Consider the following 26,125-nt stretch of genomic DNA (forward strand, 5'->3'; position numbering starts at 1 on the left):
TACTTTTAATAATTGAAGTACATTTTGCTACTAATACTTCTGTACTTTTAAGTACAATTCCCTATTCAGGACCTTTACTTGTAATGGAGTATTTCAAGACCATAGTATTTTTACTTTTTCTCAAGTAAAGGGTCTTGTTGCCCCTCTGTGAATAGCCACTCATCCTTCGTGGGGCGCTGTGTCTACGGACCTACAGCCCTCTCACTCACTCTGCCTTCTTTAACAAAGCGCTCTCCTCTGTTCCACCTGCTCTCTTCCTATTGGCTAATTTCACGGCCGCTTCCTGCTACGTACTTTGTTTTGTGACAGCGGCGTGTAGTTTGGTTACGGATGTTGAGGAGGCTCGTCGGTAAACTGTGAACACTCTGCACTGGCGGGTTTTTCAGGTCGTTGTTGCAGCAGACAGTAACCTTTTTGACGAGAAGAGATGGCCCTGTGCTCCGAGCCTGCTAGCGTTAGCTCCGAGGTGAAAGGAGAGCCGAAGAAGGAGAGGAAAGTGGCCGTTATCACCGGCATCACCGGACAGGTAACGCTCATACCCCAGCAGCATCTCACGTTAGCTACACTGTTGCTCTAAAACAGCTTGACACCTCCTTCGTCGTGATCATAGACTATAAAGATCGTGATGCATTCGGGAGACGTTTTCCTGGCGTCTATACCTGTGTCAGCTACTAAAAACTCAAGTCTTTCCATGATTCATAGAGTGTCTGTCACTATTGTGACTCAGTTTCCCATAAAACTTAACCTTTAACCCAGGGTTGCCAACTTTGGGTACCTGGCTGGAGTGAGATTTTGATATCATGGGTTGTTTAATTACACATGTGCGCACTAAATGACTGCTATCGTGTAGGTAGCGGGACCTTAGCACACACACACACACACACACACACACACACACACACACACACACACACACACACACACACACACACACACACACACACACACACACACACACACACACACACACCAGGATGAAATGACTGAGGGGGCTGTTACAAAAATCAGAGGGGGCAACTTTTTTTTCACAACTGCCACGGCCTGGCTCTTGGCCATAACAAAAACGTGGAACGGACGCGATGTAAGGAAAGATATTTATTATTATCATTAAACTAAACAGAGCTACCACAATGGGATGTGTTAATCAGTAAGATCAGTAGTGTATGTGTGGGTGTTTGAACATGGTGTGGTCGTGCAAAGTGTTGAATGCCAAACTAAGGTGAAGGGAAACAAAATCATAAGTGAGGTAGCTGCTCTCCAAAACAGATCCTCCAACAGAGAGAGCAAGCCAGTCTCTGGCTCGGGCTTTCACTACTCATGACCGTACCGACAGCCAGGTGCCCTCAATCAGTGCTGAACGTTAAAGGGACATACACACACACAACAGGTAAAGTAGGGGTCGTCACATAACAACGAAAAATACTGGCAATGTAATTAATTGACATTTTTTTAACAAGATAAATCTGCAGAATTGTATCTTACCTTATTTCAGTAAAGTTGCAGCCTCCTTGTTTGCTTATTGAACTTTCTGAATAAGCGCTCCTTCCAGTCTTTTTCCCGAAATTGTTTTGTGAGATCCGCCTCACACGCCAATTGTATCATGCAGGCTTTTCTTGGGTGTAGCATGCTTCGTCTGTGCTGACTGAAGACATTCGTTAGCGTTGCGAAGGTGCTCTCAAACGTAGCCGAGGATGCCCCAAAAGTCACTCCATGTTTCAGTGCGGTAAGCACGGTTTGCATAGCGGCAAGAGGCCTGGAGAAGCGCTGCAGGATGGAAGTGGGGGTCCATACATCCCCAGTAGAGCGGGCCATTTTAGACTGCAAAAAGTTTTGAGCTACAGCAAACTCAGATTCCACCAAAGTGGTTTTTGTGAGCTCAAGCAGCGGTGTCACCTTCTGCACATCCAAAAAGTGAGGATTTTCTGGGTCAAGGGCACAAAGCGCCTCGACCAGCTGGCTGTTTCGTTCAGAAAATCTCCTGTTCATTTCCCCAATGACACTGTCCAATTTGCTGAAGAAGAGCCGCTTGCACTCTGTCTCACTTCCTATGTCCTGCTGACCTATAGTACTCTCCACCACGTACTGCTTCAGGTGTGTAGGGACTTGGCGAACTCTCTTCATTGGTGGAGGAGCTGCTGGTTCTGATGCATCAGCTGAGCTGCCAGTGGAACACTGTGCCCCAATGGCTTGGAACTCTGAGTCACTCCTGAGATGTTCCACACAATCCAATGCACTTTTAACAACCTTCACTCCAGTGTAGAGGTCTGTTTTTTTATCCTGCAAGACTTTGTTAGGAGGGTCCAGAAGGGCGAGGATTTTGTGGACCATAACCGCAGTACATTTGAAGTGGGGCTCTTGAACTGCTTTTAGGAGACCTGCTGCCTCTACTCTTAGTTGGGTGGGAAGGCCACTGCTGTCAATCTCCGCAAGGAACTGCTCGACAGCGTCATAACTGTTGACTATGACTGACACGGTACCTAGGTGACCGGTCCACCTTTGGTCCAATAACCTTTTCAGGCGTTGTCCTGTGTACACTGCGGACACGGTTGGTTTTTTCAGAAACCGATAAAGCATGTCACACACATCAAAAAATACTTGCAGAGTGTTCTCTGAGGACATGGCATGAATAACCACCAGATGTAATTGGTGATTGAAGCAATGCACATATGGGACCTCTCTCTCAACTTTCTCCTGCAGTATTTTCTGTACGCCTCCTCTTTTCCCTGACATCATACTTGCACCATCATAGCACTGGCTGAGGATTTTGGCTGTTGTTAAGCCTGCCTTTCTTAGCTCAGAAATGACAAGGTCTGTCAGACTTAGGGCATCACAATGCTTCGTAGTGGCCATTACCAGCAGTCTCTCATGAATATCATTGTTCTTATTTAGATAACGGACCACGATTGACACATTTTCACAACCTGTTGGATCCTTGGTCCAGTCCACCTTTAAAGTGTACCAGCTGTCTCCTATTTCTTCAATTATTTCACTAGTCACTATTTCACTCATGAGCCCTATTATTTCGTTTTGAATGTCATGTGATGTGTATGTGGCATTTTTCGGAATAGTGCTGAATGCCTTTGCTAAGGCCGGGTCTTTCCTCAGTGTATATTCCATCATAGACAAAAACAGTTCACGTTCTACGTCTACTCTTGACTCCACAGCGTCCAACGTCCCCCTGAGCGGTTGCTGGTGTGACACAAGGAACTCAATGATGTCCACGATCGCACTTAAATATTGGCGATTTCTTGCCAGTTGCCCCTCATTAACAAGCGTGGAGACCTCAGATCCTGTAGCACTACGAGCACCATATTCGATCCAGAGAGCGTTGCATTTCAAATGTTCCTTGCTGGAGGGATGTCTTGAAAAACCTTTGGTGCTATCAGTTGCACATTTCCAATTACAGAAGCTGGTTTGTGTGAAGGCTTTGTCTGCATTAGCACCACACCCTATGTTAAACTTTCTACATGGAAAGCAAAATGCAGCATCAGCCACAACTGAATATTCCAGCCACTTTCTTCCATTAAACCAATTCTTGGTAAAGGTGCGTTTTTGGCCATTAATTATTCGGACAGGGTAGGACTGCAGGATAACCAGGGCTAGCCCCTCTGTCCCAAGATCGTCAGGCGCAGTGGCATTAAAAGGTGGAGCTGGAGGCGGCTGTTGAGCCATTCTAGTGCTTAATGTGGAACAAGATGCTCTGGCCGCCGCCGGGACATCTTCTCTGGCTGGTGGAGTTAACTCGCTCTGAACTAAATCCCTCTGTGGAAGCTCGGCCTCCACAATATCTTTGCTGCTGCCAGAACTACCAGCCTTCTTGTTGGACAACCACTTTCGGATATCCATCCTGACATAAACGTGTCTTCTCTTTCTTCCTTTCCTTCTCACTGCTCTACAATCTCTTTGCTTCTTTATTCCGGATTTACCCCTCTCATTCTGTTCTTTTCCTCTGATCTTTAATAACAGATAGTACATTATTAGATGGCTGCACTTTGGTTAACAGACTAACTTTGATTTCCTCAATTCATAAATTGACAGGCTCTGTAATTATACCATAACCTTTTCTCCTCTATCCCTTAACTCGTCTTCCTATACAGATTGACTTACTTAATTACTATCTACACTAGTCACGTCAGGATTAAAGAAAAAGGAATCATTAATCATCATTAAATGGTTGATTTTTATTTTCAGAATTGAATGTTCAAACCAAGGCCTAAAACCTGGCATTTCATAAGAAAGTGACTAATATATAAACCAAATGTAATATTGGATAAAATACTACACCAAATGGACAGACACAGATTAAAAGCAAAGCCCCCTGGTTTGTCTCTAGAGTCAAACTGCCATGAGAAAAATTGGTACCACTTTACAATAAGACTATCCTTATAAAGGGTTTACGAATAGTTTGTAATTCATTTATTAATTAAGTTGTGAAAACTTTATAAATCATTAATAAGCTTTTATAAGATTTGAGATAAACAGGGCAACTGTGACCGGTTGCTTGCCAAATAGTGAGCCCACATTTATCTGTACTGCCAAGCCGTACTAGAAATGTTAGTAACTCATTAATAAATGGGAATGTGTTTTACACTTTACAATAAGGCTCCCTTTTGGCAGTTATAAATGTTAGTAACTCATAAATAAATGGTTATAAAGAGATGCCAAGAAACATCAAGATGAAAGGGGTCTAAGGACAGAGGGTGTCGTATTGTCATACTGATATTCTGTACAAACTGTGAAGTCCACTGAGACAAATGTAACATTTGTGATATTGGGCTATATAAATAAACATTGATTGATTGATTGATTGATTGAAGGGGGGAATAAACTCACTGAACAACAGATACCAAGGATGCTGGCTGATGAAGAAGACGAAGTAAGCTAGCCAATATAAGGCTTAGTCATCTTGCCAAATAGTGAGCCTGTGTTGACGTATGAAAACTATGTTAGAACTGGTTTATAAATGGTTCTTAATGATTAATAAAGTGTTTACAACTTAATGAATAACCTAATTATTTATGAATCTTTTATAAGGGTAGTCTTATTGTAAAGTGGTACCGAAAAATTGAATCAATGTTCCACAATCCGTCACTAGATGTCACTCATTGTACCAATACGGTTTATATCATACACAGCATATTATTATTAATATTATTATTATTATTATTATTATAGTAAAATTTGAATCTAAACTAATGTAATATTGAATCCCACACTTGACGATTGAGAATATAAATGTGTAACTTACCTCGTTTAAAGCTTTGTTGTAGTACTATGTGAATATTTATAATATATTTCGCGGGCAGGTAGCCTACATTGAATTACAAGTAGAAGTAGAAGTAGTAGAAGAAGAAATACGCTAACGCTACAAACAGGCACAACTCTGTTACTCTGTTTTTACCATAGACTGGTTTTTACTGACATCTAACATTTTATTTCACCTTGCTTTATGTTTTTTAATGCATATTCAAAAACGGGAGCATTTTCCGGAGTTTCAACCGGGTACCGGCCACCGAAAACGGCGACTTTGCCCAGAAAACGGACGTTTTGGTCTGTGGACTGTGTTTACAGCTAAGCACAAACGCTAACATGAATTAAGACTACAAACTCACTTGGGGTTGAGGCTTTTTTACACGTTGCTTGACTGCCTGCCCACATATCTGATCCAAACATAGTAACGTATATTGGGGAAAAAAATTATTTAAAGTTATTTAATAATTGTGACATTTATCGTACTTTTTGATGGATGAATGATGCTCAAAGTGAGGGGGCAAAGAATACAACTGAGGGGGCAATGCCCCCTTTTGCCCCCTCGTGGCGCCGGGTCCGATACACACAATATTGGACACAGACTATAAAGGGCACAAAGTTTCAGTCACTAATGAAAGCCAAACACATGTTTGTTTCCACTGTTTTATTGTGTGCATAGGCCTGTCGCGAGAGTCATTCTACAGAAAAGGTGGAATCTGGGTGATACAAATCTGCGGAAATATATTCCTTCTAAACCTGTTGAATAGCAATAACTAACAATTAACTTGATTAATCCACAACAAGTAGAGCTTAAAGTATTTTTATTATTTTAATTATTTTAATAGATTATACAAAGCTTATTTATATAGGAACGTGACTGGTGTTACCAGGAAGAAGAGTAACACCAGTGACGTTAACACCAGTGACAATTTTAACAAAATGGCTGCAATGTTTCAGACCAAATATGGCTTCAGTCAATGTCAAAATTGTTTAACTCTTCAATACAATACATTTTCCCATTCAAATGTTCACCCCTAGGGCTATGAAATGAGTAACACTAATGACAGACTTGAAAGACGCACGTAACATTTGAAGATAAAATTACACCTTTAACAAACAAAGATAAGAAGTATCTGAATTTCCTTATGTCTTTGTCCACTGCACTGTCTCAAATGATCTCTTGTTACAGGAAGCACTTCAGAGACACTACCTTATTAAAAAAATAAAAGCGTTTTGTGTAGCAGTAACACCAATGACGTAATTTGGGGTGACTGACATTTATTTGATATTATTAATAATTAGTGGGTTTTTTTACCATGTCAGTGTTATATGTAATGTTATGTAAATATAAATTAGATTTTTTTTTTATATAGGCTCCACTTCCATGTATGATCAAAGTGACAAGCCAGTTCCTTGAACTTGGCATTTTAAATAAATTACAATTTATGTATAAAACCATTTTTTGTTTTTTATTTAGTACCATTGCAAAGACAATCTCTATGTATTCAACATATACAGTGGGGCAAAAAAGTATTTAGTCACCCACTAATTCTGCAAGTTCTCCCACTTAAAAAGATGAGAGGCATGTCATTTTCATCCTAGGTATACCTCAACTATGAGAGACAAAATGAGGAAAAAAAATCCAGAAAATCAAATTGTCTGATTTTTAAAGAATTTTATTTGCAAATTATGGTGGAAAATAAGTATTTGGTCAATAACAAAAGTTCATCTCAATACTTTGTTATATACCCTTTGTTGGCAATGACAGAGGTCAAATGTTTTCTGTAAGTCTTCACAAGGTTTTCACACACTGTTGCTGGTATTTTGGCCCATTCCTCCATGCAGATCTCCTCTAGAGCAGTGATGTTTTGGGGCTGTCGTTGGGCAACACAGACTTTTCCCTCCAAAGATTTTCTATGGGGTTGAGATCTGGAGACTGGCTAGGCCACTCCAGGACCTTGAAATGCTTCTTACGAAGCCACTCCTTCGTTGCCCGGGCGGTGTGTTTGGGATCATTGTCATGCTGAAAGACCCAGCCAAATTTCATCTTCAATGCCCTTGCTGATGGAAGGAAGTTTTCACTCAAAATCTCACGATACATGGCCCCATTCATTCTTTCCTTTACACGGATCATTCGTCCTGGTCCCTTTGCAGAAAAACAGTCCCAAAGCATGATGTTTCCACCCCCATGTTTCACAGTAGGTATGGTGTTCTTTGGATGCAACTCAGCATTCTTTCTCCTCCAAACACGTCTAGTTGAGTTTTGACCAAAAAGTTCTATTTTGGTTTCATCTGACCATATGACATTCTCCCAATCCTCTTCTGGATCATCTAAATGATCTCTAGCAAACTTCAGACGGGCCTGGACATGTACTGGCTTAAGCAGGGGGACACCTCTGGCACTGCAGGATTTGAGTCCCTGGCGGCGTAGTGTGTTACTGATGGTAGCCTTTGTTACTTTGGTCCCAGCTCTCTGCAGGTCATTGACTAGGTCCCCCCGTGTGGTTCTGGAATTTTTGCTCACCGTTCTTGTGATCATTTTGACCCCACGGGGTGAGATCTTGCGTGGAGCCCCAGATTGAGGGAGATTATCAGTGGTCTTGTATGTCTTCCATTTTCTAATAATTGCTCCCACAGTTGATTTCTTCACACCAAGCTGCTTACCTATTGCAGATTCAGTCTTCCCAGCCTGGTGCAGGTCTACAATTTTGTTTCTGGTGTCCTTTGACAGCTCTTTGGTCTTGGCCATAGTGGAGTTTGGAGTGTGACTGTTTGAGGTTGTGGACAGGTGTCTTTTATACTGATAACGAGTTCAAACAGGTGCCATTAATACAGTTAACAAGGACAGAGGATGCTCTTAAAGAAGAAGTTACAGGTCTGTGAGAGCCAGACATCTTGTTTGTTTGTCGGTGACCAAATACTTATTTTCCACCATAATTTGCAAATAAATTCTTTAAAAATCAGACAATGTGAGTTTCTGGATTTTTTTTCTTTCTCATTTTGTCTCTCATAGTTGAGGTATACCTAGGATGAAAGTTACAGGCCTCTCATCTTTTTAAGTGCAGAACTTGCACAATTGGTGGCTGACTAAATACTTTTTTGCCCCACTGTATAATGAATTTGAGTATTAGGTCAACGTCATGTATTTCGGTGTCTGCAAAAGTGAGTGACAGTACTTCCACCTTTTCTGTAGAATCGGGGCCGATTCTAGGGTCTGTGGGGGCCCTAGGCAAAAATTGACTCGAACCAGCTTTCATCATCATTGTGTTATAAATAAAAAAATTGCTAAATGTAAACATTTTTTTTATTTAACAACTTAATAATAATAATAATTTATATAAATATAAAGAACAATTAAAACCAGAATAGTTTTCCTTTGTAAATCTACTTGAAGTTTTTTCAGTATTCTGCGGAAAGACTATCTGTTTCTTGTATTGGTCCTCTTGTTACTAGTCCACACTTTTCACTATCATTTAGGACATTTGGCCATTGTGCAGGGTCGTCTGATGTGATCAAACCTTTTGTGGTAGTGCTGCTGGAGGTTGACGTGTCATCTTCATGATGAGAAGATGTTGACGCCCCACTGGAGGCAGATGTTGACGCCCCACTGGAGGCAGGTTTTGACACCCCACTGGAGGCGGATGTTGACGCCCCACTGGAGGTAGATGTTGACTGAACTGCTATGACCAAAAAAGAAACAGGGAATATCATGTTACAAGGAACCTTTGGAGTGCGATGCACAGTATAATCAATTAAAAGTGGAATACTTAAAGGACACCTATCATGCTATATTTAAATGATGTATTGCAGGGCCATGCCTATATAAGGTGTATTTATACGTTTCTGTTTTCAAAATACCAAACAGATCATGCATTTTAGCCATGCCTCATTTCGCTCTATTTGCTGTTCTCCAGCCCTGTTTTTGCAGGGGGCTGATTCTGTGAGCTGCAGCTGACCACGCCCCCCTGCAGGAGAGGGGAGCGTGCTCTGATCAAGTCAGAAGAGGGGGAGAAAAATAGATCTCCGTCATCCGTGTTTTATTATATTATTATATAGAGTCGTTATTCATTTGATTTAAAGCTCAATAAATAACAAAGAAGACCTTTGACCGGCACTTTTCTAATTTTGTCCGGAAGATTTAAACTTTGACGGACATCTTGACCGGCGAACTGAAACTCTGCCGCACGGTCCCCTCGTTCCTTGGAAGAGAAAATACAATAAAATACACTCAACACTAACTTAACAATAAGTTATTTAGAGTACACTCGTCCAAATGTCTTGTATCTAAATGTCCTAATTTCACATTCATAGCTTGACAGTTAGCTCAGTCGGACACAGCTTAATCAGTTAATCAGCCCATTGTTTTTCAAAGTGGGGGCCCCGACCCCCCGGGGGGCCGCCAGGCGGTCACGCAAAGTTTGAGGGAAAGGGGAATTTTTTTTTTTTAAAGTTACATTTTTTTTTTGTAGATGTTATTAATAACTGCATATCTATCAATCTATGTGTCCTTTGATGCCAATCTTTTAATATGTTTTATTTATATACATATATATTAGGGGTGCACCAAATTGGATATTCTTGGCCGAAACCGATACCGAAAATAGGAAACAGTTGGCCGAAAACCGAATGCCGAAAGGCCGAAAATGATTAATAGAAATATATATATATAATGTATAAGTTTTTTACCAATGTTGTTCAGCTACCTGATTATGGCAAAACTTAACTTAAATAATAATCACTATTATGGGTCCATAAAACATTTATTCAGCCCTTTTGAATGCATACATTAATTCCAAGTCAAGTGCATTTTCTTTTCTCTGTAGGATAACTACAACAAAGTGCTTTCAGAACAAAGCCAAGGTGCTTTAAAACTGCATAAACATCTAGGCCAGTAGGCCTACAACAAAATAGTGTAAATAAAGGCTGTAACAGCCAGGCCTTCAACAACGACAAATGCACCTATAAGTTTGGTTTGGTAATCTAACGTGTTGTTGTGATGATGTAATCAAAACGCGGCGACAAGCACGGCGCGCGACCATGCTCGCGGCTGGCTCAGAGCCAACATGTCTGCCGCTTGGAGATATTTAAAAAATATCAGAGAGAGAGGCGCGGATTGCGATTTGTAAAACGTGTTCAGCTGACATTTCTCGAGGGGGTATAACTGCAAAGACTTTCACCACTTCGGGATTACTCCACCACTTGAAATCAAAACACCCGGACAAATATGCGGAGTATGATCAACGTAACCCTGTTCTCAGACATTCGGTGATATTTTTTTGGTGCTAGAACCCTTTCGGCCGAAAGCCGAAAGGGCCTTTTTAACCATTTTCGGCCGATAATTTTCGGTGGCTGAATACTCGGTGCATCCCTAATATATATATATATATATATATATTTAAATCACACGACCTCCCTTCAAGCCAATCAGAATCGAGCTGCCGCTACTGAGAGTTTAACTGAGTATCTGCTCAGCTTTTGGAGCAAGTGAGAGCTAGTGAATATTTCGCTCTGCAGCTGGATGAGAGCACGGATGTAGCATATATTGATGTTTATATATATTTGAATGCCGATCTAGATCCCTCCGCTTCGCGTCGGGCTCCTGATCAGCCTGTCGGTGTTCTTTTCCCCATAATGACCGCGTCGCTGCACATTATCCCTTACGTATTAGTGCATTCATTTAAATTCGCGAACATATGATACATTAAATGATCGTGAGGATGATGATTGAAAATCTTTGTTTGAGCCGGGCTATATTTCCTGATGAAAAAACATTGCGATGGTTTTATACTTACGCCAACTTGAATTAAACAACATTATTTTGTTAAATAAAAACATGGTGATGTTTTGTAAATGATTACATGTCTCTTATTTAGCACAGAATATGATCCTATCCGTGACATAGGGATCTTATATCCGCTACATCAGATACCTGTAGATCTGTCAGCTGTTTATTTCACATGAGTTCCAGTGTGGCAGCTTTTCACGGCTCTCCCTGGTGGATCCATGATCCATTGCAGCTGGTTTCATTAAAATTACATTTATTTATCAAGGGGGCGTATCAAGTCATGCAGGGGGGTTTTCCTTTTCAGCAGGGGGTAGGCGTCTGAAATGCAGCGCTACATCTGTAGCTGGTGATATCCAGCTCTCAGGTCAAGTTTAGAGAACACAGTTGCTCCGTTTAACTCATGTATCACGTCATCCATTGTGGGGGTGAGGTGTCTTTCCCTCTCTATGGCTGTGTTAGCCTGACGCATGTCAACACAAATTCTTACTTTGTCGGGGTCTTTAGGCTTGGGTGTTGCAACAATAGGTGATACCCATGGAGTCGGTCCAGTCACCTCCTCGATGATGTCCTCTGCTTCTAGCTTGTAAAGTTCATCCTCAACCTTCTGGCGGATGTGGAATGGTACTCGTCGATGTGGTTGACATGAGGTTTGATGTCAGGATTTATATGAAGCTTTACCTGAACGTCTTTCAGTTGGCCTATTCCCTTAAACAGCTCGGGATTTCTTTCCACCAGCTCATCTGCGACTGTGAGATGTGGTCTGGATGACACTGCGGTGACAATTTTAATCAGTCCCAGTGTTTTGGATGACTGGTAGCTTAGAATATTAAATCCATCTCCTTTAATCACAAAGAATGTGCACATTGTGTTTTTCTGTCCCTTCTCCACATTGCACCTGAATGATCCACAAACAGGCAATGGGACGTTGGAGCGGAATGGATAAATCTTTGTTGTTGTGGGGCTGAGTTGTGGAAGAGGCACCAGGTCTCTGAAGCTTGATTCACTGACACAGTTTGCTGTAGCTCCTGAATCGATTAAAACAAGCATGCTATTTTCATTTAGCTTGATATGAGTCTGTGGCAGCTCTGAAATATTGTCAGCTTCAACTGTAAAAACATAAGCATCGTCACTGCTGGATGAGTTATGCTCTGTTTTCTCATTTGGTGCAGCCCCTCTTATATTATGAATCTTCTTAGCATGCGTGTTAGCTCTGCGTTGTGCTTGTCTTGTGTCACTGTCTTTAGATCTTGAGCGACATTGTTTTGCAAAATGATTTAGTTTACCACAGGCTCTACATTGTTTGCTTTTAGCAGGGCATTCACCAGCATAGGGATATTTACCTCCACAGTTTCTGCAGTGCTGGAAAAGTATTTCTCCGACCATTTACTGCTGCTTGGATGCTTCTCTGCAGTCTTTTGATCCAGCTTGTTGACTGTAGCTGTTGTGCCCTTTTCTATGCCACTTGCTTGCAGTTCGGACAGCTCCATTGTTCTTCCATGGTCTAAAAGTGCATCTAGGCTTGAATCTGGTTCTCTCAGTGCCTTTCAGAGCAGTCTGGATGATGCACAGCTTTGTATGATTTGCTTTTTAATCTCTGCATCCATGCTGGTAAACTCATAGTTCTTAGCAAACATCCTCAACCTTGTGTGATAACTGTCCAAAGTTTCACCTGGATCTTGCTTAGCTTTTCTGAAGATGTACACTTAATATTGGACGTTTTTCCTGGGTGAGAAGTATGCAGATAGCTTCTGCTTAGCGTCTGCATATTTGTCATTTTCTCCTGCTAGTGTGTCGTAGATATCATGCACACGTTCTCCCGCTAAGTGCAGCATTAATGCCTTTAGCCTAGCATCGCCATTCATGGTCATAGCAATGGTGTAGTTTTCAAACCTTTGCATCCATTTCATCCAGCGAGGTCCGACAGAGCCATGGTCCGTTTCTGTGTCAAACGGTGGGAGAGAAGCGGTATTCACGGCCATTGCTGCTGCGATGCGCCGACGGCCACTTTTTCGTTTTTAGCTTAACGTAGTTAGCTTAGCCTCACTCTCCACTTGTCCGTCTTTTTTAGGGATGGGTACCGAGCCCCGGTATTAAACGGGCCCCGGGGCTGAATTATTAAAGACCGTGATACAGTTAAGCTCCGACGTTAGCGGTCCTTTTATCGGTACTGGAGACATGTTAAAAATGTCATATGTATTATTGCTACACAAACATTATATTGCAGTTTTATTGTCGCCAACTCCGTTTCTAACATGCAAAAAGACTGCAAAAATGCTTCTATGATTATTTTTAGTTTTTTCGATCTCTCTCCCCCGCCTGCTTGCGAGGGGGTGGGGCAGTTTACACACACGCAGCTGCTACATGCAGCAACACACCCACGCACGCACGCACACACACGCACACGCACACGCACACACACACACACACGGAGTAACGTTTCCACGTCAGGTATGTATGCTAGCAGCAACACAAGGAGTTAACTACATTATACAAATATGGGTTAATGATTAGAGATAACTGAGTTATTTATTTTTTTAGCTTTGTTCACAATTTGTTTAGTTAGTTTACCTTATTTTTTTTCTCCAAAAGAACCGATAAAAGTTCCGTTAAAAGACCGGACCGATAAGCGGTATCGGTAAAAGTAGTAGAATCGTTAAAACCTAATGATATTTTCCTTTTCTTTTCCGGAAAACTCAGCAAAGTCCGTGTTTATCCTCCGTGTGCCCTTTTGCTTACTCCTCGTCGCCAATGTAATGTTTCCATGTTGTACATGAAAGACTCAACTTGCTGGACGTTAACAGGGTTTATTCACCAGTGCTGGCTCACACACGTTATACATGCTTACTGTGCACTTCATCACTGCTAGTATATCTATATGCTGTGTAGACAGCAGGGGGCGCAGTTATACTGAGAGCACAATACAGTTACATGAATATCACATTTACCACTGTCTTGTTTTTTTCTCTCATCTTCATCTTTTTTCTTCTTCCTTTTTTCGCTTCCAGAAAGATAATTTCTCTTCATTTTTCAGTGCCTTTCCTTGTTATCAGGATTATTTTGTAAACAATCATGCACGCGATTTGCGACACTGACTGGAGTGAGCCTGGACAAGGTGGGGCCCCATTAGGGAGGTCTCGTACTGTCTGTCATTGCAAACGTTGCGCATTGCTCAAACACTCACTCAAATTCAGTTCATCTACAATAATGGGGCCCCTACTATTGTAGATTAACTGAATTTGATGAAGGCTTATGGCAATGTATGATGTCTGTTTAATTGTATTTTCTGTTTAATTTGCTGTTCTGAATTTTGCATAAAAAAAAACCCGACACTGATGTCGTTTTTAAAGATGTGTTGCCCCTCGGGGGCCCCCTACTGGTCTGGAGCCCCAAGCAGTTGCCTGCCTTGCCTGTCCGCAAGCGGTGGTCCTGTGTAGAATCAATCAATAAGCAATTAATTGACTTATCGTACGATAAATAAAAATGAACTCCATAACTTTTCTGACCTCGATAAATTGCCATTTACATGTGGATGTGACTAGCAGTTTGAAAGGATGTACTTGAATTATATAATAATAATAATAATAATAATTATATATAATAATAATTCGTCAGTGGTCTAAAATGGTCATACAACGGTGATGACAATATTATTGTTTATCTTATTTAAAAAAAAAAATCTTCCCGGGGGAGCATGCCCCCGGAACCCCCAAGAGGAGGTTAGGTCCACCCCCTAATTAAATCATGTTCAAATGGATAGGATAATAAATACATTTGCACACATCTTGTGTCCATGTCTTTCTGTTTTGGTGGGCATGCGATAACCGTGCATGTGCATGCATACGCGAGTCATAGTGAGTGCCTGCATTTTGGGGGGAGGGGGGGGCGACAGCTAAAATCTTACCTAGGGCAACAAATGTGTCAGGGCCGGCCCTGACAATCACCCTGCCTACTTCTGTCCTAAAATCAGAGATAACAATATACTGTTCTGCCCTCACTGTCTGATGAACCCATATCTAGGAGCTTATATTATTTAATAGTTATCCATTTATTTTATTGTTCTTTTTTGTTTATAGTAAATCTTCCTTTTAATTCTTACTTAAGTTTATTAAATAAGCCTACTATGCCACTGTTTTGTAAAGACGGCCTTTGGGTACCGGGGGATGGGAGACCTGCTCATTATAAATATGAGAAACAGGTGGTAGTGCGCGGCGCAACCGGTAGGCCTGTCGTTTTTTACCATCGGGTAAGAAGGAAGAAAAGGGCTTGTATATGTGTATAATAAATTGGACTAAAACTACTTTTGCTCGGACCTTGATTTTTACCCATGCGTAAGATTAGCTGACGCATGCCTCCGCGGCACTTTGCTTTGAGTTATATTTCTTTCTTATATTTTTCATGATTTTGGCCGCTTTATAGTAAAAAACCCGCCTCATGAATGGATACTATTTTTTTGGAAACCTTTTTTCTGTGGATGGCCCACTGTAAAGAGGGATAAAAGGATTTCCTTATTGCAACCTCTGTGAGTCGCTTGGAAAGACAAAAGAGAGGAGGACAGACGCCGGCCTTGTTTTTGGCAATGTTTGTACGCGAGGCAGTGCGCGTGGGACTCGTGAGTAAACAAGAGGAAAAAATGAATGAGTCATGCTTGTTGTGATTTAATTAATGGATCCATATGCAAATTAACATATGAGCCAAACGTGTCAAATGTTATGGATGGAATGATTAAACGCTTCATCAAAGAAATAAGGACGTCTGTGCAAGCCAGTTTTACGCACACTGCGGAGAGCAGCGTTACGGATTAACCAAGACTCAATCTGATCAAAGGGATTTAATACAATTTTTTAAAAGAAACTTTCAAGTAAAAATGACTGAACCTAAAACTGTCATGGAGGCAGAGGATCTTTTTAAAATTCCTCACGGCCACACGCAGAGGGAAACTTGGAGTGTGCACAAGAAAACTAAATGAAACTAAAGCCCTGCTCACTGACGGTGGAAATGTTTAAAACCGCTATGGATGAATTCAATAAAGTGCATCATTCTCTCCAACAACTCTTATCTGAAGAGGAAAGGGACATTGATGTAACAGACTGGTATGAACCCAGAATTATTAACTTTAATTACTTTGCAAAGGAAGTTAAAGCATGGAGAAGAGAACGTATTGCACAACTACAAGTTGATCCACTTGACAGTATCTCCAATGCCTCAAAAAGGACTATAACATCAAGGGCCTCATCTGCTGCTAAGTTAGCATCAGCAGAAAGGGCAGCGCTGGAGGCCAAGTCTGCTGCTTTAAAGGACATGCATGCACTGCGACTGGAGGAAACAATTCTCAAATCAAAAATGGAAAAGGTAGAGATGGAATCACAGATTGCAGCAGCAGATGCCAAAATGAGGGTACTTCTCAGCCCAAATGAGGATGATCATCTTGGGGATGCTATGAATGCTTATTTAGATGAAGAAGGTAAACGGGACAATGTGGAGCAAACGTATATCGACACTTCTGTCTTGGAATTTATTGAAGTAGCTGCTGTACCTAAAACTCCACTACATAGAACAATTGTGGATTTTCATAAAAGATCTCGGCAAGCAAATGGTGCATCAAGCCCACAACTGGAAAATCCTGCAATCAACACTTTTACTCAGGAAAACCTTAACACACTGGCACAGAGACAAAAGGACATAGCTGATCTCATGATAATGCAACAAAATGTATCCCTGCTACCTAAGAGAGAGGTGCCTGTGTTTAATGATGACGCACTCTCTTATCAACCTTTCATGCGTGCATTCAGATACCTAATTGAAGAAAAAACTAGTAACTGCCAGGACAGGCTCTACTTTCTTGAACGGTTTACATTAGGTCAAGCCAGAGATCTGGTCCGTAGCTGTCTTCACATGGATGCACAAAGAGGATATTCAGAGGCCATGCAACTTTTAAAGAGACATTATGGAAATGAAATGAAAATTGCAAATGCTTATCTGGATAAGGCACTCAACTGGACAGCTAACAAAGCCAGATGATTGAAAATCTCTTCATGCCTACTCACTATACCTAAGAGAATGCCTTAACGCCATGCAGGACTTGGAATACATGGATGAGCTAGACGTTACATCAATGTTAAGAATAATTGTATCCAAGCTACCATATAAGCTCAGGGAAAGATGGCGCACAACAGCGTATAAAGAATTTCAAAAGAAAAACATCAGCTAGATTCAAACATCTGGTCGAATTCACCGAAAAGCATTCGACATATTATTGCACCCAGTGTTTGGAGAAATTAAAGACTCAAATCCCACTAAAAGGATAATCACCAACAATAGGACAATCACCAACAATAGGACAACTGACCTCAGAACACCTAAAAGGAGCAGTAGCTTTGCCACAGCTGTCGCTGCAACTGAAAACTGACACCAAGCTACAGGCATTTAAGGTGCAGCAACCAACCTACATCAAAGCTGCCCCTGCAACCATATGTAGTTTCTGTCAAGGCAGGCATGCAGTAGTGGACTTCTTAAAACTCAAAATCAGAGCCTCATGACCAAAATGTTAATTATCTAAAGACAAATGGTTACTGTTTTGGTTGCCTCAAGAAGGGTCACATGAGCAAAGACTGTACATTGAAGCTAAACTGTCTAACATGCCAAAGGAAACATCCAACACTGCTGCATATTGATGATTTAAATTCAAAGCAAGTCACCTTGCAAGACAGTAGAACAGAACCAAAGCGAGCATCCATCAACAGTGCAGCTTATCACTCAACAGGGGCCGGTGAGGATTGTGCCCTTGCTATTGTTCCGGTGCAAGTGAAAGCAGCAAAAGGAAGCAAGTATATTCAAACCTACGCCTTTCTTGACCCTGGGAGCACGGCCACATTCTGTACTGAAAACCTAATGAACCAACTGAATGCTAAAGGACGAAAGACTGAAATTCTACTACGCACAATGGGACAAAAAAGGAATGCAAAAAGCTATGGAATCACAGGACTGGAAATAGGAAACATAGTTGGAGGACAATTTATCAACTTGCCTGAAGTGTATACACAAACTAAGATTCCTGTCTCAAAGGAAAACCTTCTCACACGATCCGATTTTGAAAAATTGCCTCATCTCATTCAGATCCAAATCAAGGAAATTGATGCAGACATTGAAATGCTGATAGGGATGAAGGTTCCCAAAGCCTTGGAACCCTGGGATATAATCCACAGTCAGGGTAATGGACCATATGCAGTGAAGACAATGTTTGGATGGGTGATCAATGGGCCCCTCAAATCTCACACTGCTATGGATACTTCTGAAACAATGTCAGCAACCGTCAATAGAATTTCACTGGATAATCTGAGGGACCAGCTAGACTCACAGTACAACCAGGAGCTCCCTGAAAAGGAATATGAGGAAAAAAAGAGAGATGTCATGCGAGGACAGGAAATTCATGGACCTGGCTTAAAGTTCGATAATCATCAAAAACGGACATTACAATTTACCTCTACCCTTCCGTGATAAGGACTTGGCCCTGCCTAACAATTACAACATGGCACTACATTCCACAACCAACCTTGCTGGGAAATTCAAGAGGGATTCAGTTTACGCTGAAGTATATAAAGCCTTCATGGCAAAGGCATTGGAAAAGGGCTATGCCGAAAAAGTTCCACAAGATCAACTTCAAAGATCAGACGGCAGGCTCTGCTTCATACCGCATCATGGGGTTTACCATAAAAGAAAGAAGAAACTCAGGGTTGTATTTGACTGTTCATCTTCATTTAAAGGAAAGTCCCTTAATGCTGAACTCCTCCAAGGTCCGGACTTGACTAATCCCCTTCTAGGCGTCTTGCTTAGTTTCCGTTGCAATAATGGCTGACATTGAAGCAATGTACTACCAAGTACAAGTGCAGGAAGACCACCGGGACTATCTCAGGTTTTTGTGGTGGCCTCAAGGAGACATCAGCAAGCCACTGGAAGTCTATCGGATGAATGTGCATCTCTTTGGTGCAGTATCATCCCCAAGCATAGCCATCTTTGCCTTGCAACAAGTGTCAAGAGACAATACCAGTAAATACAGCATGGAAGTACTGGAAACCATTCAGAACAGCTTTTATGTGGATGATTGTCTCAAATCTGTGGCTTCTACAACTCAAGCTATCGATCTTACCAAGGATCTAATGAAGGCATATGCCGAAGGAGGATTTACTCTTACCAAATGGGTGAGTAACAGCCAAGACGTGCTTAGAACCATCCCTGAAGTGCACAGAGCTAAACCAGTTGAGCAACTAGATCTGGACAAAGAAAAAACACCTCTAGAAAGAGTTCTATGCATCAAGTGGAATATCGTGAGATAATTTTACCTTCACTGCTGCCATCGAACACAGAGTTCCTACAAGAAGAACAGTTCTTTCTATTGTCAGTTCTATTTACGACCCCCTCGGTTTCCTTTCACCATTCATCCTCAAGGCCAAGCAAATCCTTAGAGGACTCTGCATTGATAAGTCTGGATGGGATGAAGTTATCCCAGAACACCTTTCAAAGTCATGGCAAAGATGGATTGCAGAACTAGATCAGCTGAGCAGATTTGAAGTGGACAGGTGCATGAAGCCTGAACAATTTGGACTCATAAGGACTGCTGAGCTGCATCACTTCTGTGACGCAAGTGAAACAGGGCATGGCACTCCAAGCTACATTTAGATTCACAAACCACAAAGGAGATACTCATGTGTCATTCATTCTCGGGAAATCCAGAGTTAATCCTCTGAAGCAAATCACCATTCCCAGATTGGAGCTCGCAGCTGCTACCCTTGCTTGGGAGGAACCACATGCTCTCCAGACTAGGCCAGACATTGTTGTTACCCTCTGCGAACTCTTCTGCAAGGAAAATAATAAAGGCTTGTGTTTTTTGTAGACGCATGCAGGCTAGAGTTGGAGAACCAAAAATGGCTGACCTACCTGAAGATCGTGTGGCTCCAGACCTTCCACCTTTCTCTCATGTGGGAATTGACTATTTCGGACCCATCGTGGTTAAAAGAGGTCAAGGCCATGTGAAGCGGTGGGGGGTAATATTTACCTGCCTTGTGAGTCGAGGTATTCATCTGGAGGTGGTGAGTACCTTAGATACTAACTCCTGCATCAACGCCATAATGCAGTTTTCATGTCGAATAGGACCAATTCTGACAATCAGAACAGATCGTGGGACCAACTTTGTAGGCGCTCAGAAAGAACTGGAGACTGCTCTAAACCAGCTTGATGGATCCAGGATTCTCTGAGCGAGTCAGGTGGCTGTTCAATCCCCCATCAGGAGCACACTTTGGAGGAGTCTGGGAAAGACTGATCAGGCTGGTGAAAAAAGTACTCTTTTCAGTTCTTAAACATCAGGTCATGGATGATGAAATGCTACAAACTGCCTTTTGTGAAGTTGAATCTATTCTCAATGACAGACCAATCACAACTGTGTCAGCTGATCCTAATGATTTAGAACCCCTCATGCCAAACCACCTGCTGCAGCTGAAAACCAAACCACTCTTACCACCTGGACTCTTCTGCAAAGATGACCTCTACACCAGAAAGAGATGGCGACAAGTTCAATACATTGCAGACCTCTTCTGGCAGAGGTGGGCTAAAGAATATCTGCCACTCATGCAGCAAAGGCAAAAGTGGGTCAACACTAGAAGGAATCTTCAACCCAACGATATTGTGGTCATCGTCGATGAAACAGCACCAAGGAACTCATGGCCCCTCGGCCGTGTGGTTAAAACCCTGCCTGGACTCAAAGGTCTGGTCAGAAGTGTGTTAGTTCAGACCAAGACTAACATCCTGCAAAGGCCCATTAGTAAGCTCTGTCTACTCCTGGAAGCCAACTGAGCCAAGAGCTAGCCAATGCCCTACCCTTTATCCCCTGCACACACACCTACTATCTTTCTTACATCTTTCCATACACAAACCTCTCTATTTCAAACTACACTGATACCCTTTTGACTATTGTCTCCTGCCTCAGGGACAGTGAGTGGTGATACCCAGTGTTTCCCACAGATCTGAAATATACTTGGGGGGGGGGGAAGGTGCCAGGGGGGGGGGCTGCGAGCGGAGCACGGTGCGAGCGGACCGCGGGGCGGGCTTTGTGACGTGCAACACATGTGACAAACAACAAGTTTTAACAACATGTTTATTCATTAACTTTACATTACTGTATGGCAATATTCATTTTGTACAAAGATGGCACTGTTTGTCAGAGCACTTAATCCGTCTGGGTTTGTTGAAGAACAGCTCCAATGCCTGTGTGTATGGGAATGCCTCTGGTGCTGGTCCACTGACTGCTATCCGCATACATGCAGCCAGGTGCTCCCCTTTCAGTCGGTTTCTCATGTCAGTTTTCACCTGTAAAACAGACAGTTTGTTTTAAATGAACTATACAGAATGACATGCAACAGGGAATGACACTTACCCTGTTCATCGTAGAAAAATCCCTCTCGCATTTTACACTGGAGACAGGGATGACCAACCCCGCTGAAGAGAGAAGGCTGAGGTTTGGGTATATTTCTGCCCATTCGTCCTTCTCACTGGCCAGGAGCTGCATGATCTCAGCTTGCGTCTTGTCCTTCAGAGATTAGCCAAGGCAGGGCAAATGAGTATACAGTATAATTGAAACATTTACAGATGTCAAAACAAGCAATTCTAACCGTCAAGTTCATATTAATTTAGGTATTTACCAACCTTAACTGTTCCTTCAAGAACATGCTGCTTATAGGAGGTCCACTCTTGTTTAACTGTGGCATCCTGCCCTGGGATGAATTTGTTGGCAAGGGTCTGCAACATTGAAATGTTGGTTACATCATTTGAGGTAACTGCCTTTGGACCCAGGACACTGAAGGCCCCCAGCACTTCAATATGCTGGAACCTGCTCTCAATGTTGCTCTCCAGGCTGCAGATGTAAGGTTTGAGGACCTGGAATGATATTATACATTTTTCAGTTCAAGGAAAATAAATATTGGAATGTAAAAGTAAGAAGGGATGTATTTACATCTCTGACAAATCTGGCCCACATATCTTCCCGGGGGCGCTCCAGAATTCCGTGTCCCCTCCTGATCCTCTCCTCCTCTCCGGCAATGCTAAACGCCCCAAGTCCGCCTGGGTTGTCCAAGTCTTGGTGTAGGCGAGCAAGGAACGTTCCGGGGAGTGGGATCTCGCCTGCCTCCAGAATTCTCCTCAGAGTAACAAGTGTGACTGGCACCTAAATGTGGAAAAAGACAACAATATAATAGGATGGATAATGCAAATAACTGGGAGCATCAAATGCATTTCTTTGTAATCTACCTGCTCCTTTATGTGGAGAAAGTTCACATCAGCTCTCTGAAACACCTTGGACAGCATTGCAATGTGGGGCAGCACATCTGCCTGAAGGTAGAGGGCAGCCACAAAGCGGTATGTGGCACAGAAGGTGTATAGACCTTTGGCCACTGGGCACTTCCTTGTGCTCGCTTCTTCCGCCAGAGCAGCCAGCACAGCTGGAAGGTTCCTCTGGAGGTTTTGAACGGCTAGGTGCTGCGATAGCCACCTTGTATCTTTCACCTCCTAACAACAAGTAGAAACACTGGTAAGTAAAATATATGTAAATAATATGACACCACAATAGTATTATGAAAATAGGTGAAAACACACCTTGACTTTCAAGTCGTTCAGACCAAGAGTGGTAGCGGCAGCACTCAGTGTGGCTGACCTATTTGCACTATTTCGGAAGAATAGGTGCAGTTCCTGCAGGTGGTTCCTGAAGTTTGCCATATACCTGACAGCATTTGAGGCATCTTTGCATGCCAGTGCTAGTCTGTGAGCAGCACACGCTACAGAAACCAGCTTTGGAAAACTGTCTGTGAGCTGCTTTGCCACTCCATTCAGACGGCCTAAGTTTAAGAATTAAATGCAGTGTTGAGGGCGTCATTTTGTTTCCTTTAATAACAGCTGACAATACACATTTCACACAATCCATTAGATTTAACAATAAACTCCATACCCGTCATCACTGCTGCACCGTCTGTCCCGAGTCCGTAGAGCCTGTCTACCGGGAGATCCTTCTTCTGTAGTACACTCTTGATGGCAGCAACAATGCTGTCAGCTTTCCCATCTTCCAGAGTTACCAGGTCAAGGAAGTGGTTGAAAACATAACCCTCTTTATCCAGGTGTCTAAAATAAAAATGTATAGGTTTTCACACATATTAATAAATATTAAGTTTAACTAGGCCTACATCTTTATTTTAATGCACATCATTCCTTAAAAAAATACCCCACCTAACATGTAAATCCAGCTGGCGGTTTACAGATACATCTGTGGTTTCATCAACCTCTAGGCTGATTGCTTGAGATGACCTTATCTCTTCCAAAATAGGCGACTCTACTATCTCTGCAAGGATCTCCAGCATTTCATCCACTATTCTGTGTGATTGATAATTGTTTCTTTGATCCACCTGAGAAAAAGAGATCATTTAACATTTAGCTGGTTAAAGTTCTTAGTTTCACAAGCATCATTTTGTACTAGGTTTACCTTCAGCTTTTCAAAGTAATCACAACCCAAAAGCTGAGCTAAACTTAAGAGCTTAGGGTAGTTGGTGTGGTGAGCAATCTCGTTCTTTACTAGCCAGTAAAGGCATTTGAATCCACCTATGACGGCCTCATGCTCCATAATAACTGTGGGATCAAAAGCCTGCATCACTGAGTAGCCTAGACCAAGGGCAAATACATAATTCATTATATGAGCCAAACATGGTTGATAGGTTGCAGAAATTAGCTTACCTGATGCAAGTGAGACCTGATGCTTAACACTATATTGATGAGGCTCTGAGGAGATGTGGCGCTCGATATAATCCTTGCGGAAAACAAGAATCCCAACTTCTATGAAAGCCCGTTTTAAGGGGCCTTTCTTTATTGGAGGCTTGTGTTGCCTGCAGATTCGGCAAAACATTCCTTTTTAAAAAGAAAAACGTGTTAATTCTTACAAAAAATAAGTTTTATTACAAATATGAACTTGCAAATGCCATTCATACCATGCTGGGTGAGGTAGAGCCAATTCTTGAACTGTGGCATTTTAAGCCAATCAGGGTTCCATCCTGAGTGGCGATGCTTGGAATCTGAAAATAATGTATTGTTATTACTGCATTTAAATGGTAGAGTTCTCCTTGCTATTATACTATGTCTGTGTATGTGTCTGTGATGCTTGGAACTGTGCTGCTTGTTCACCTGCACCTGCTTGTACCACACTGGGACCTGCTGCTGCTTGTATCACACTGGGACCTGCACCTGCTTCTACACTGAGACCTGCTGCTGCTTCTACCACACTGGGACCTGCTGCCTCTCCCTCAGTACTCTGACTAGTTGTGCCAGCATCTTCACTGACCACCGGCTAGAATTGAAAACAAGCTTGAATTTAGTTTGGTCTCTGCATTGCAACTCACTGTTGACCGCAATTGTATAATTTCAGGTCAAATGAACCGACATATATCATTATTGAGACTTATGCATTTATTATTGCCATTGCAAGCAAAATGCTAACATTGGCTAAGTTACCTGTGGTCTCTCCTCCTCTCCTCGTCTCTCCTCCTCATCCTCACGCCGTATTCTCTTAAAATATTTTTGAATACTCATATCTGAGGAGTAATGCAGGGGAAATTAGCAGTCTAACCTTAGCTACAGCTTACCTGTGTCCTTCTAACTGGCATAGCCCGAAGAGAAAACGAATTATAATCTTTTTTATATTTAATTTAGCACACGTAATTTGCACGCAGCAAAGTTGGCCTGATTACGTTAAATACACTCTTAGTTGCCACTAACTTCAAATAATTCGAATCTCCTACCAAAGTCAGAAAACAACAACACAATAACGAGAAAATAGTTACTTTACCTTAGTGTCCGCGTCTTCTAAATTAACGTCGTCTTCTCCGTTTCTCGTTTCCCTCCACGCGATGGCAGCACGAACAGGAGGTGTCGAGCGAGGGATCATACACTAGTTAATCGATCGCAGAGCGAACAGGGGGGGATTATTGTCCCCTAGTTAATCAACCGCAGAGCGAACAGGCACAGGAGACGTAGAGCGAGGGCTCATTGTCCATTAGTTAATCACTCGCAGATGGCGTCGCTCGCGGACGGATAAAAAAAATAAAAAAAGGTCCGAAATATACTTGGGCGGGCCTTAATATACCTGGGCGGCCCGCCCAAGTATTAACATTGTGTGGGAAACACTGATACCACAAAAGACACTGATGCAGCATGAACTTTGGGGGGGGGGATCTAAGTGGGGGCTAATTGAAATGACTTGTTGAATGTATATATGCATATTAGTAGATTTTGTATGATAAACAGAAATGTGATTAGATATTTTGCGTAGTTTAAAATATTTAAAGGTGTTACCTGGCTCCATATAATGTTTTGTTTTAATTCATTTGCTATAGCATCACAATTAGGGGCCGGTATGATGAAGCCATATCTAGGAGCTTATATTATTTAATAGTTATCCCTTTATTTTATTATTCTTTTTTGTTTATAGTAAATCTTCCTTTAATTCTTACTTAAGTTTATTAAATAAGCCTACTATGCCTCTGTTTTGTAAAGACGGCCTTTGGGCACCAGGGGATGGGAGGCCTGCTCATTATAAATATGGGAAACAGGTGGTAGTGCGCGGCGCACCCGGTAGGCCTATGGTTTTTTACCATCGGGTAAGAAGGAAGAAAAGGGCTTGTATATGTGTATAATAAATTGGACTAAAACTACTTTTGCTCGGACCTTGATTTTTACCCATGCGTAAGATTAGCTGACGGGTGCCTCAGCGGCACTTTGCTTTGAGTTATATTTCTTTCTTATATTTTTATGATTTTTGGCCGCTTTACTGTCGTTATGAGTACAGATATGCAGACAGATAACTCCTCAACAAGTGGCAAGCGTTTATCTTCTTTAATAAGATGTTTACATCCACAAGTCAACAGAATAAAACTATTATTTGAATATATTCAATTATCACTTGATAGCCTGATAGTAGTACTACCTTTTATTGGTTCCTAGCTTTGCACAACTAAGTCGTACATACATTATTTTCATAGTAAATGTTGAAAACTGGAAACCTTCTGTGAG

The 26,125-nt window shown here is 41.9% G+C and overlaps 2 protein-coding genes across 5 annotated transcripts in view; one reads left to right on the forward strand and one right to left on the reverse strand.

The window, feature by feature from the left end:
* The first annotated feature begins 285 nt into the window (after positions 1–285).
* gmds (GDP-mannose 4,6-dehydratase) overlaps positions 286–26,125 on the forward strand; it is a 204,337-nt gene continuing 178,497 nt past the window's right edge. The window contains exon 1 of one of the 2 annotated variants that reach the window (XM_079680043.1): positions 286–526. In XM_079680043.1, the coding sequence (XP_079536169.1) occupies positions 428–526 (99 nt within the window). In that variant the 5' untranslated portion in view covers positions 286–427. The remainder of the gene's footprint in view (positions 527–26,125) is intronic. The other variant, XM_079680042.1, reaches the window with a different exon arrangement.
* LOC307030759 (zinc finger protein 862-like) lies at positions 21,130–25,230 on the reverse strand. 3 transcript variants are annotated; one of them, XM_079667398.1, is made up of 14 exons: positions 24,903–25,230; positions 24,569–24,648; positions 24,242–24,404; positions 24,049–24,132; positions 23,798–23,968; positions 23,550–23,725; positions 23,297–23,472; positions 23,022–23,191; positions 22,673–22,911; positions 22,328–22,585; positions 22,035–22,244; positions 21,728–21,958; positions 21,459–21,611; positions 21,131–21,391 (listed from the first exon to the last, which is right to left on the reverse strand). In XM_079667398.1, exons 2-14 carry the CDS (start codon positions 24,644–24,646, stop codon positions 21,215–21,217), a joined length of 2,286 nt encoding a protein of 761 aa, XP_079523524.1. In that variant the 5' UTR covers positions 24,647–24,648; positions 24,903–25,230; the 3' UTR covers positions 21,131–21,214. The 3 variants fall into 3 exon arrangements, with proteins under 3 accessions (XP_079523523.1, XP_079523524.1, XP_079523525.1); XM_079667397.1 differs by lacking the exon at positions 24,569–24,648 and having other exon boundaries at positions 21,130–21,391; XM_079667399.1 differs by lacking the exon at positions 24,569–24,648 and having other exon boundaries at positions 23,550–23,692.

The sequence above is a fragment of the Notothenia rossii genome (assembly GCF_949606895.1).
Source record: "Notothenia rossii genome assembly, chromosome: 1".
In the NCBI taxonomy this organism is placed as follows: Eukaryota; Metazoa; Chordata; class Actinopteri; order Perciformes; family Nototheniidae; genus Notothenia; species Notothenia rossii.

Bases quoted from the DNA above. Each gene is read 5' to 3' on its own strand.
- LOC307030759 (XM_079667397.1), bottom strand. From the start codon at position 25,001: ATGATCCCTCGCTCGACACCTCCTGTTCGTGCTGCCATCGCGTGGAGG. The intron at 24,405-24,902 runs GTAAAGTAACTA...TTTCAATTCTAG, and splicing joins TAGAAGACGCGGACACTAAG to CCGGTGGTCAGTGAAGATGC. The intron at 23,969-24,048 runs GTATGAATGGCA...CTTTTTAAAAAG, and splicing joins GCTCTACCTCACCCAGCATG to GAATGTTTTGCCGAATCTGC.